Source organism: Giraffa tippelskirchi, chromosome 13 (assembly GCF_054371585.1).
Source record: "Giraffa tippelskirchi isolate mGirTip1 chromosome 13, T2T-mGirTip1v1.2.pri, whole genome shotgun sequence".
Taxonomy (NCBI): Eukaryota; Metazoa; Chordata; class Mammalia; order Artiodactyla; family Giraffidae; genus Giraffa; species Giraffa tippelskirchi.
Genome location: NC_137287.1, coordinates 102,292,668 through 102,305,419, shown reverse-complemented (window position 1 = coordinate 102,305,419; position 12,752 = coordinate 102,292,668). Strand labels below are relative to the sequence as shown.

At 53.0% G+C, this 12,752-nt stretch overlaps 1 protein-coding gene across 2 annotated transcripts; it reads left to right on the top strand.

The window, feature by feature from the left end:
• Positions 1-264: 264 nt before the first annotated feature.
• FAM110A (family with sequence similarity 110 member A) lies at positions 265-11,909 on the top strand. 2 transcript variants are annotated; one of them, XM_081560634.1, is made up of 2 exons: positions 265-460; positions 10,453-11,909. In XM_081560634.1, the coding sequence occupies exon 2, from the start codon at positions 10,490-10,492 to the stop codon at positions 11,375-11,377; it is 888 nt and encodes a 295-aa protein (XP_081416760.1). In that variant the 5' UTR covers positions 265-460; positions 10,453-10,489; the 3' UTR covers positions 11,378-11,909. The 2 variants fall into 2 exon arrangements, with proteins under 2 accessions (XP_081416760.1, XP_081416759.1); XM_081560633.1 differs by having other exon boundaries at positions 10,394-11,909.
• Positions 11,910-12,752: the final 843 nt, after the last annotated feature.

The following is a 12,752-nucleotide window of genomic DNA, read 5'->3' as shown; positions in this document are numbered from 1 at the left end:
GCGGCTGCCCAAAGAACCTGAGACCACCGGGAAGGTGAGGGGCGGAGAGGGACTGCGAAGACCTGGCGCTCCCACGCCAGGCCGAAGCTAAGCCGTTGCCTGGCAACGCGGGCGGCGCGGAGTTCGAACGGAAGCGAGAAACCAATCAGGATGTCCGGGGCAAACCATTCTGGTGTCGCGGAGGGGGGGGTGAAGCGACGCGCTCATTTCCCCTTTCCCCTGCGCCCCAGGACTTTCGCTTCCCCTCTGTGCCCCCGGACCTTCGCTGTGGCTGGGTCCTTGGGACAGTCAGGTTCCCCGGGTTATCTTGGGTGCCGAGCACAGCTCCGAAGAGGCCCCTGCGGGTCCTCACGTGGAGCTTGGGCCTCCCGAGCCGTGTTGGGTGCGGCCATTCTCCGCCTGACGGGTCCGACCTGTCAGCCTCCTCAAGACCCTCACTGGAGGAGCGGGACTCGCCTAGGTGAGGCTCCTTGTGAGGGCACGGGTGGTCCGCGGCGCGAACCTGGATCTAAGGAGGGCTGTATTTACCCCTGCGGTGCGTGTTCTCTCCGAGTCCTACCTGCGGAGAGGTGTTGGTACCCCATTTCACAGATGAGAACGCTGAGGCTCAGAAAGACGAAGTCTGGCAGAGACTCTGATTCAGATCTTTCTACTCCATCTCGCAGTCTCTAGTGTAATAGATCTAGATTTGCTTTGAGAGACCCAGACGGGTAACTGGTGGTTGCTTTCTTAGCCTCTTATCAACAGGAACATGAGAGCCCTGGCTGCATCCCCTCCAGGCTGCCTCTCCCCAGCATCGGCCTGGGGTCTTCTCCCCACCATCTGTCTTCATTTCTCCAGAAAGCCAGGGGTGGACTTAGGGCTCACTTGAGATCCTTCTGCTTGCAGGGCTCTGAATTACAGAGCTCTCCCTCTCAGAGAGAAGATACAGGTGGCTCAGGCAGGACTGACATTTCTGAGCTAGGTGCCAGGTGGGCAGCAGATGCTTTGGGCCTGGAATTGCTGTAGGACTCTTGGGAATCTACTCTGGGTTGGGCAAAAGGGTAGGCACAGCCCTCAACCAAAGACACTAGTCACCAGAGACTCTGGAGTTGGTCCTGGGCCTGGGACCCCTCCTGGTAGAGCATCTGACCTACACCAGGCCTTGCCTCCTGGGGAACCCCCTCCCCACCTGCTGGTTGCTATTAGTTTCCTTTTGTAGGTGGGCAAACTGAGGTTCTAAGAAGTTAAGCCCCTTTGCCCAAAACCACATGGTCAGACTTGGCATCTCTGGGGCTGGTTCCCAATCTGTCTGGCTTCCATCTTAGAATCCTAGACACTCAGGATTGTAGCATCTGGGAGTCTAGAATCTCTTCAAGGGGAATTATTTATCCTCTCTCCTCCAAACCCAGTCTCTTGGCTTTAAAGGGAGAGGAGCTCTGGAAATTCATAAAGAAAACAAGTCTTCATTCTTTCAACAAATATTTACTCACTTCATATGCTCTGCCTTGTCTGTTTTGTTTTTCTCAGTGGCATTTACCCCATCCAATGTCCTATAATTTCACTTATTAGCGAGTTTATTATCTTCCCGGACTGGAATGTGATGCAGGGAGAGGCTAGGGTGAGGTAAATGAGGTAATTGCCTCCAGTGTGAAACTGAGGGCTGCCCAAAGCCCTAGGAATCAAAATGACTAATGCTAACATTTATTGATCATTTGTTGTGTGTTCTGCTGGTAGGAGATCAACTCCATGGATCACAGTCCCCCATCTCTGTCACAATTACACATGCATCTGTCCCACTTTTGGGCAGAATGATCTAGGTGCAGTGAGGCCACAGTGTGGTTTTTAATAGAGACTAGACACACGCTCAGTGGCCATTGGTAGGGACTGATGGGCTCTTTATGTAGTACAACATATATTATTAAGTTTATTAATAACATTATAATTAATAACATGCTAATAACACATGTTATTAAGAACAACATATATTATTCAGTGAAAGAGTAAGATGAAAACAATGTACAGAACATGTTGCTATGTGTAAAAAAAATAGAATATATGTCCATTGTTGCTTGTATGTGCCTGAAATCTCCCTGGAAGGACATATAACTATCTGATCATAATGATTCTTGCAGGGAGGGGAACTGAGTGGCTGGGGATAGGAGTGAAGGGAGGTGTTTTTCTTTTTTTAATTTCCTTTATAGCTTATGAATTTTAAGCCATGCACATGTATCACCTGGTTGAAAAAAATATATACGTATTATAGATTATTTATCTAATCATGAGACCACTGCCCTGTCTATGATCTGTCTTTAACTTTCTTGTGACTTTGGGCAAGGTTCTTGACATCTCGGCTGAGAAAAGAAGCCATGATGGTGAGCTTCGGCCCAGGCAGAGGGCAGTCCGGGACAGGAAGTGGGCTTGGTTGTGGGTCTGTCCCAACTCCACCTTCCTCATCCTGTGTGCCAGGCCCTTCCCTAAGGCTTTGCGTGCAGTATCTCTCTCAGTCTCCACTGCAAGTCCCTTTGTCCTCATTTGGCAAGTTCAGGTGCTGACCTGAGGCCCAGAGGACTGGGTTGGTGGAGGTGTGAGGTTGGTGGGCCAAACAGGAGATTGCTGCCTTAGGCAACTGCACCCACACCCCTTCTGCAGCCTGTTTACCTCTCCCTTCCTGAGGTTTGTGCAAGGTTGCCCTGGGCAAGGCTGACTCCAGGCAGGCCAGGGCACGAACGTCTGGGAAAACTCCAGAAATAGTGTGGGGCCTGGCGTGGGCCTGGAGGATGCCCAGCTGAGTGTCTCTGACCCTGACAGCTGTGCTGAAATGGAGCTGGGCTGTCCTACTGGCTGGCAGTCTCTGCTGCCTGGAGCCTTCCTGGATCCCTCTGGGGCAGGAGAGGGCCTCTCTCTCTCCACCCAAGTCTGGGCTGGACTTCTGCTGAAGAAAAGGAGAAGCAGGTGGATGGGAGGGTGAGGTGGAAGTGCACAATGTCATAAAAATGATAAACATCAGAAACCACACCTCCTGCCCCCTCAGCAAAGAATAGAAAGCACTGATGCCTCTTGATCCCTTACTGTGTGCTAAGTACTTTACAAGTATGAACTCCTTCAATTCTGTCGATTCTGTGATGTACGGTAGTTACTGCTGTTATTTCCTCCTTATGAAGGGAAACTGAGCACAAGAGATGTTTAATAACTTGCTCCTAGAGCTGGAATTGGAATCCAAGGAGTCTGGCTTCAGGCTCTAAACCTTCTTATTCTTTTTTTTTGTAATGTATGTATTAATAAAATGCAGTTTACCATTTTAATCATTTTTAAGTATACAGTCTAGCCGCATTACGTTCATTCACAGTGTTGTGCAACCATTGCTAATGGAAAGTCCACACCCAGTGACCAGTGACTCCTCGTGCTCTTCTCTCTCCCACCCCTGGCAGTCACCGTTCTTTCTGCCTCTATGAATCCGACTACTCGAGGAACCTCATATAAGTGCAATCGGGCAGTATTTGTTCTTTTGTGACTGGCTTATTTCACTTAGCATAATGACTGCAAGATTCACCCATGTTGTGTAGCATGTGTCAGAATTTCCTTCCTTTTTAAGGCTAAATGACATTCCACTATCTGTATATACCATACCCCGCATTTTGAGTATTTATCTGTCAGTGGACATTTGGGTTGTTTCCACCTTTTGGCTATTGTGAATAATGCTCCTATAAACACTGATGTACAAGTATCTGTTCAAGTCTCTGCCTTTAGTTTTTTTGGTCATATACCTGAAGTAGGTTTGCTGGGTTCCATAGTAAGTCTATTAAAAATTTTTGCTTAATGGCCATACTCTTTCCATAGTGGCTGTACCATTTTATATCCCCAGCAGTACACAAGGTTTCTAATTTCACCTCATTCTCCATCCACATTTATTATTTTCTGTTTTTGTTTGTCTGATAATGGCTGTCTTGTGGGTGTGGTATGGTATCTCATTCTGGTTTTGATTTGCATTTCCCTAATCATAGCAATGCTGAGCGTCTTTTCTTGTGCTTACTGGCCACTTGTATACCTTCTTTGGAGAAATATCGATTCAAGTGACTGCATTCTTCTGAGAGAAGTGGTCAACATTCTGTCTGGGCTGATGAAAGCCTCACAGAGGAGCTGGGCACTGGAGCATCTATTTGGTTGAAGAGTTATCACAGCTCACATTTTGGTGGCATTGGTCAAGCATGGGCCTCACGCTGGGAGGGAGGCACTGTTAGGGATCCTGTTTTACAGTTGGGGAAACCAAGGCATGGAGAAGTTAAATATCTTACCCAAGTTTCATAGCTGATCACTGGTGGTGCTGAGATTTGAACTCAGGCTAGTCCTAGAATCCAGGCTACAGAGGTGGCCAGGGAAAGGGAGTGGAAAAGGGCACTGCCAGCAGAGGACGCAGTGTGTGCAGAGACTTAGATGTGGCATCTTAGGAGGGAAAATAGGATTCAGCTAGAAATGTCTGGAGCCCAGCTTGAGCAGGGGCTCCTGGAGGCTGGAGCAGGAGTGGGACTGGTGGAGGAAGGCCTGGGCAGAGTAGGGGGTTGGGAGGAGGCTTGGTGCTGAGGGTCCTTGGTCTTTCAGGTGGCCTGGCCACTTGGTCTGTGTTGTCCCCTTTTGTGCTTTGTCCCGGAGGATGGAGTTCTTCGCCCGTGGGAAAGATAGGAAACAGGTGGTTGTTGTTGATGTTCAGTCACCCAGTCGTATCCGACTGTTTGAGACCCCATGGACTGCAGCATGCCAGGCCTCTCTGTTCCTCATCATCTCCCAAAGTTTGCCCAAGTTCATGTCCATTGCATTGATGATGCCATCCAGCCATCTCATTCTCCGACACCTTCTTCTTCTTCTGCCTTCAGGCTTTCCCAGCATCAGGGACTTTTTCAGTGAGTTGGCTGTTTGCATCAGATGACCAAAATACTGGAGCTTCAACTTCAGCATCAGTCCCTCCAATGAGTATTCAGGGTTGATTTCCCTTAAGATTGATTGGTTTGATCTCCATGCTGTTCAAGGGACTTTCAGGTGGTAGTGAATATCTAAAATGACAAGGTGCGATAAATGCTTGGAAGGGAACTAACTGGGTAAGAGAGTTGGCAGGAGGCCCAGGGTGGACAGGGAAGCCTCTCTGAGGAAGTGAAAATGGAAGGTTCCAGGCAGAGAAAGGATGGTGCAAAGGCCCTGAGGCAGGAGAAACCGTGGTGTGCTCAGGAACAGCAGGGAGGACTCAGAGGCTGGAGCAGGGAAGGCTGGAGAGGAGGTGGGAGAGGAGGAGGACTGAGAGGAGGGCCAAGTGGAGGGTTTGGATTTTGTTCTCAGGCGATAGGGAGTCTCAGGGGCTGGGGCTTGGGTGACTTAAGCAGAGCTGTGATGACAGCTGATTTCTGTTGGGAAAACATTGCCATTTCTGCCCTCATGGCTGAGGAAAGAGGTGCAGAATCATAGCCAAGTTGACTTGTCTCTCTGGGGCCCAGAGAGGGAGGCTAGAGATTCCCTAGGAGTCCCCTGGTGAGTGGCCAAAGACTAGCAGGAGACTAGGGACTGTCTCCTCCACACTTCTGCCCTCCAGACCCAGGCCTGGGTTCAGGTTCTGGCTCTGCCATTTATTAGCCATGTGACCTCAGACATGTGGCCTCACTCTCCATGCCTTGGTTTTCTCAACTGTAAAATGGTCATAATAGTAGTACCTACCTTACAGTGTACATGTGAGGATTAATAAATGAGTTAATACCTAGAAAGAGTTTAGAACAAATGCCAGGTACAAAGAAAGCACTTGGAGAAGTTCTTATCTGTTTTATAAAACTTATCATCATTGCCTTGCTTTTACTACTGTTAGAGCCTAACTGAACACAGCTTCCTTCCCCACTGTTGCCTTAGTAGAGGGTTGGGCAGGGACCCAGCAGTCTGCTGTGGACAATGATGGTCTTGTTACCTCCCTTATCCTCCTAAAATCAGGACCCAGGGGATGGAAGAGGTCTCAGAGCTGATTCACTCCCAGGTGGAAGAGAGTTGTTCCTTGAATCAGTTCCTGTCCCCTTGTGCCCTCCACCCCAATGCCGGTGCAGCCCCCACCAGGCACAGACATGGAACTGGGTCCTCTTTCACTTCCTTGGGGCTCATGTCTGAGGCCAGTGCGCACTTCCTTTTTTGGACCTCAGGATCCCAGTGAAAACTGGCTTCATCGAATGTGCCACCTTAAGTGATGTAATAGAGCTTGGTGGCAGAAGAGACGGTCACCTCCCTCCCAGGGATTCCTTCTGGCAGGGCTACTACTGTCTCTTCATCTGTAAAATGGGGATCAAATAGCTCCTACCTCTCAGGGTAGTATAGAGATTTAAATAAGGACCATGTCTGACAATCTGAAATTCTAGTTATTATTATTGCTATTATTGCTGTCAATTACTAATGTTTACAGTTTGCTCAAAGCTTCAGTAGGCACTCTCAAGCTCTAAGAACTCACACTGACCTGGCCTGGAAGCTGGGACTCTCCTTTAGTCAGAATGGAAGACCAGAGAGGTTCAGCAACCTACTCAGGGACACACAGCCAGAAAGGGGGGTGATGTTAATTAAGGTTTGGTCTGAGGAGAAAGAGCCCAAGTTGGACTCTGCAGGGTGCTTTGGCAACTGACTCAGCCTGTCCCAGCCTCAGTTTTCCATTAGTCAAATGGGGATAATAATAGAGCTCCTTTCATAGGGTTGTTGGGAAGATTAAAATGGGTTAATATATTAACTGGCAGTCATTGTGGCAGTAACAAGGGGGACTCACTTTTTCCATCTGCAAGATGGGTGCCCTTGCCCTACTGGGCCCCACGTGTGGGCCAGGGCAGCTGGGGATGGGCGGGCTCCTCTCGCGGAAGGGCTTCCTGGGGTAGGCCTGAGACCAGGTCCCGGCGCCGAGTTGGCGGACAACAAGCCTGGGCTCAGTTCCGGCCCGCTGCCTGGCTTTCCTGCTCCCTTTTCGAGTAATTCCTGGGCCGGCGGGTTCACTTGCCCGGGGCTGGCCGCCGGAAGTTGCGCAAACGTTGTGTTACCTGAGCCCAGGTGGGCCGGGCTGGAGAGCGCAGAGCGGCGGCCAGGACGCAGCCAGGTACGTGCGGGCCGGAGCCTGAGAGCCCGGCCGGGGTCGGGGCTGCCCGGGCACCTCTCCCTCCCCTTCGGGTAGGCGGGGACCGGGCCGAAACTCACCTTCAGGCCTGGACGAGGCTGTAGGAATCGTGCCGTCTGCTCCCTCATTTAAGAGCCAGGACTACCCGAGCTCGGAGAGGGGCGGCTAGCAGACTAGAGTCACACAGCGTGCCGCCGGGCTCTGGGCCTCCTCCGCCGCTAGGAGTCCCCAAGATTGCCCTCGGCTAGGAAGGGCAAGGGTAGAAGCTAGACCGGGGATCCGGGCTCCCCTACCACTGCCCCCTCCCCGCCCCCCGCGGCCCCTCACCGCCTGAGGCTAATGCCTGGGAAGCCGCTGGGGAGGGAGCGTGGTGAGGCTACGTGCCCGAGGATGCCAAGGAGAAGGGCCTGGGGCCGGCGTATTTGGGGTCGTTTGTGGGTGTTTGAAATCAGTGGGTGGGGCGTTGGGTGATGAGAGGAGGCCTCAGAGAGGGCACGAGCCCCACCTGGGGACCGGGACCCTGGCTTCAACTCGCAGGAGCCGCAGCACTTTGGGCTTCACCCGCCTGTGGAATGAGTCTTGTTCACGGATTAACCTCCTTTGTCCGCGGCTTAGGCTCAGACAGACCCTTTTGGAGAGGGCTTAGAGACCCCTGCGAGAGGAGCGGTCTCAGGAGTTGGGTCCAATTCCTAATAGAAACAAGGAGCCCAGTTCAGGCAGTGAACGAAAGTGCTCGACTTGTTTTTTCTCTCTCCATCTTCACGGTGACCTGGAGGATGAGGAAGGTCTATTTTTAACAGCATTTCACGGATAAGGAAACCCCAAGTCTGGAAGAGGTGCAGCTGCTTGCGAAAGGCACACAGCGGTCGAGTGGGCGAGTTCCTGGCGAGCTGGCCAGCGGCCCCATAGCCAAGCTTGGCTCCTAGAATCTGCCCTGGTCCGGCCAGAAGAGCCCCTGGGGCGCCTGGTCCACTGGAGGCGGTGGGAGCCCGAGCCGGGTGGGGGTGGGGGTCGTAGAACTTATGCCCTAGCTCTTCCCATCTGACCTCCTTCCTCCCTCTGTTTCCCCGATGGTGCCCGGGAGGGAACTCATGCCACCAACGGGTTGGACTGGTTTGGGAGGTGGCGGCCGGGGCGTGGGGCAGAGCCTACCTACCTTGACGGGGCTTGGCATGGCTACCTTTCTTGTGACCCTTCCCTCCTGAGGTCTCCTTAGGGGTTGGTCCTGAGTGGGGCAGCCTTCTTCTCCCACTTACTTCATCCCTTCTACCTCTGGAGCAGCTCTGGCTCTGGGCCAACAGCCCCCAAATTTCTGTTGTCAACTTGGCTTGGTTGCAAAGGTCTCAAACTGGGGCAGGAGGGGAGGGGCTCAGATAGGTTTGCAGGCATTTTGTTTCCCCTGTCCGTGCAGTTTTTAATATTATTATTATCAAATAGACTAACAATCTAGAGTTTCCATGCACTCTGGATTCCCAGCTTCCTAGAACATTCTATACCTACCATCTTGGACCATGTGCCTGCAGTAGGGTGGGTGTGCCCCCTCTCTAGTTTATCCCAGATCTCCCTACTTATACTTGGCCCTCACAGGTATTTCATCTTAGTAAAAATCCATTGACTGTTGGTTATGCATAAAGAGCAATATCTTGAAACTGAGATAGGGGAACAAAACAGACCCTCCTTTGCCGCCTCCCCCCACCACCACCCGCAGCTGTCTTAGGAGAATGTGAATAATAATGAGTAAAACTACTCTTTTTTTTAGATGAGTGAATTAGGCTTCACACGACTTTGTGTCTTATTTACTGGCTCTGGAACCTAGGTTGGCAACTTCTTTGAGTCTCAGTTTCTCTATCTGTGAAAATGGGATGACAGAGACCTGTATCACAGACTTGTTTCGAGATTACAGGAGAGGATGATGTCAGATGTCTAGAAGACAGATTCCTCTCTCCCCTCTCCAGTCCAGACTCTTCCCTCATGGCATTCTGGATGTCGTGGTGGGGCTGTCCAGTATAGCTTTTTGCTGCAGATGGAAATGCTCCAATCCGTGCTGTCTAGTATAGGGACCACTGGCCACATGTGACTATCGAGCACTTAAAATGTGGCCAGTGTGATTCAGGAACTGAATTGTATTTACTATAATATAAAGTTAAGGCTGAGTAGCCATATGTGGCTAGTGGCTATTGAATTAGACAATACTGGTTTAGATGGCCTGAAGGTCCTCTTGAAGATCATCTTGATGGAGTCCCTTTCCCCATTTTATACATGAAAAGGTTCAGGACTTGGTCTATGGGTTTTCTTCCGGCCTATCTCCAGGGGACTTCGGGGAGCGCTTTGGGACTCTAGCCCTTCTTCCCTGGAAAAAGAGACAGGGTTGGCCTGACAGCCAGGGTACTGGCCCTGACGCTTAGGTGATCATATGGAGACTTGTGCCTCCAGATGTAGGCCCTCCTGCCTATGGGTGTCCATACTACTGCTGTTGGCAGATGCAGAGTCAGCTGGATACTCCTGAGCAGGGCTGTGATCTTGGGCATTTCCAGCTTTTCCTGGGGCCGCATAGCTCAGGGCTGATGTTTCCACCTGACAGGCATCCATGGATCACCGTGGGCCTGGCATTGGAATTTCATACTGGAAGCTAATGGGTGTCTGGACTCCACTGGGGCAGGGGTGGGGTAGGGACTTTCTGCGTTCCTCCTCCACAAGCTCTGCTGCCCTGCCTGGGGCCTGGCATGTCCAGGCGGGTGGATGGCACAGGGCAGCTTCCTGCCTAGGTGAGTGTGGGGTGGAGGTGGTTCCAGGCTCCCTGTGGGCATTCCAGGTGGGGTGTGGGGTTGGAGCCCTTTCTCTTGGCCACTCAACCCCAAGACCCCTGCGCGGCAAGGGGGCAAGGGAGGCAAGGGACAGCCACCAACTTGTTGAATTAGCTTGCCTCCCTGGGCTTCAGTTTCCCCAAGTGCAAAATGGAGTTGAGAAGAGGACCCACTGAGGTTGAGCTGGCTGATGTCCAGCACTCAGCCTGGAGCCTACTTTGCTTCCTTTAAAATATGCCATCCCCATCCTTTATGCCCAGGCAGCCCGTGTCTGTCTTCTTTGGTACCTTTTTTCTTTCTGCTTCAACTGGGCTGGGCCCTCCTCGAAGGAGGGGGAGAGGGTGGGGCCACAGGCCCGGCTTTCTGCCTGCTGATTGGCTCCCTGTGAATCAGAGGCGTGGCTTTTACCTTTTAATAGGGAAGGCGTCTTCGGTCTCTTGGTCTTTGCTGAGCCTTTGTCTGAGTGGGCTCCGCCGCTTGCTTTCCACCCCTGCAGCCGTTGTGGAGTCCAGCTGCCAGCTTTCTGCTTGGATCTCTGTCTTCTCATTTCTCCAGTCTCCTCAGACAGAAGCCCTCGGGGAATGTAACAGCCATGCCTGTGGACACGCTGACTCCGGGAGCCCGGGACACCCCTGCCCTACCTATCCGCCTACGGACCAAGGTTCCTGGCTACCTGCTACGGCGGCCAGCGGACGGTGGAGCCCGGAAACCTAGTGCTGTCGAGCGCCTGGAGGCCGACAAGGCCAAGTATGTCAAGAGCCTGCATGTGGCCAACACTCGTCAGGAGCCTGTGCAGCCCCTGCTGTGCAAACAGCCCCTCTTCAGCCCTGGAACTCGCCGCACCGTGCTCACACCTAGCCGCCGAGCCCTGCCTGGCCCTGGCCGCCGGCCCCAGTTGGACTTGGACATCCTTAGCAGCCTCATCAACTTGTGTGATAGTCCTGTGTCCCCTGGCGAGGCCAGCCGTACCCCCGGACGGGCTGAGGGGGCCAGGCAGCCTCCCCCGGCCACGCCCCCACGCCCACCACCAAGTATTGCAGCCGTCCGACGAGTGGATGTCCTGCCCCTGCCAGCGTCACCTGTCCAGCCCTGCCCATCGCCAGGCCCTGCCGCCGCCTCTAGCCCAGTCCGGCCCCCAGGTTTGCAACGTTCCAAGTCGGACCTGAGTGAGCGCTTCTCACGGGCAGCAGCTGACCTGGAGCGATTCTTTAACTTCTGTGGCCTGGACCCAGAGGAGGCGCGGGGATTGGGTGTGGCCCACCTAGCGCGGGCCAGCTCAGACATCGTGTCCCTGGCGGGGCCCAGTGCTGGGCCAGCCAGCTCCGAGGGGGGCTGCTCCCGCCGCAGCTCTGTCACCATCGAGGAGCGGGCTCGGGAGCGTGTACCCTATGGTGTGTCAGTGATAGAGCGCAACGCCCGCGTAATCAAATGGCTGTATGGGTTGCGGCAGGCGCGGGAGACTCCAGCAGCTGAAGGCTAGGTGTCCACTGGAGTCAGGATCTTAGAGAGGCTGTTGGCCTCTTGACCTCTCCTGCATCCATTCCCTGCCTTGGAGCAGACCCAAGGTCGCTGCCTTGTGTGAACTTGCTGTGGAGGTAAAGGCTCAGAGCACCCATCTGACAAGGACTGACCAGGAGAGAGTTGGCTCTTGACCTTGGACCACTGCCTGGCCCTCACATATAGGGTTTTGACATGAATGTCCCCTACTTGTGGGCTTGGATTTAGGGCACTTACCCTTCCCCACTGAGAGTGGGGGGCCAAGGGATCTCATCAGAACTGTCTACCCAGCAGCTCTGTTTTTTTTTCCTTCCTTGGCCTCTGTCCTTTACTGACTTCCTCTTTTTTAGCCCATGGGCCTTGGTTACCTGGGAACTCACCCTGGGGTGGGGCAGGGAAGAGTGGCCTTGGCAGCCTGGGCCTAGGTGGGTAGACTACAGAAGGGACTGGTAGGAGTCTGCACTGCTCTGACTTCCCTCCTTTTGGTTAATAAACACAAATGCTTGTTTTTCAAAGGCTGGGTCATCAGATTCTTCTGTGTTTACAAGGGGAAAGGGTGGGAAGTCTTGGGATGGGGCCTTCAAAAATCAGTGATTGTACACTGCAGGATCTGGGGGAACATGAGTTCAGTGGCTGGCCTGGCCTGAGACTTGCCTCACAGGGCATCCTCAAAATCCCTCTGGGAGGCTCACTGATGGGCCTTCTTCATAGAATTTGGGATAGAAGTGGGAAGAGGACTGGGGACTTTCCCTTGTACCGGGAAGGGGACCTTCAGGGAAAGGCTGACAGGGATATGGACCCTCCCCAACCATAAGTGATGTGCCCTTTCCCATCCCAGCCCAGTTCCCAAGGGGGCAGGAAGCTCAGAGAGGGCAAGTCCTGAACTCGAGGTCACACAATCCATAGATTGGAAGTGGAACTCTTAGAGGAAGCAGGACTTGAGATGGATAGAAAAAAAATGAGTGGCCTTGCCCCTAACTCTGGGTGACCCTGGGCAGGCCAGTCTCCCTCTCTGGGCCTTGGTGGATGAGTTGGCAGCATGGTCTTTTGGGCTTAGGGAAAGGGAAGGAGGTGGCTGGCACTGGGCTTTGAGATCTCCGCTCTTTCCTGTCTCACTCCAGGTTAGTTACCTGCTAGGAGACCCCACCCTTGGCTGATGAAGCAGCTAGGGCCGGGCACACAAAGGGTGAGAACCTGGATGGGCTCTGCATCCCTGCTTTCCCGAGGGAGGGGGGTAGGGCTGGGAGGCGCTTCCTCTCCTGCAGGCTGCCTGGGCTGCAGCACTCAGAAACAGGAAGCTCTAATGGGGGCCCTTGGTGACAGGTTTGATGTAGGTTTTATTTTAAGCATAAAGAGGA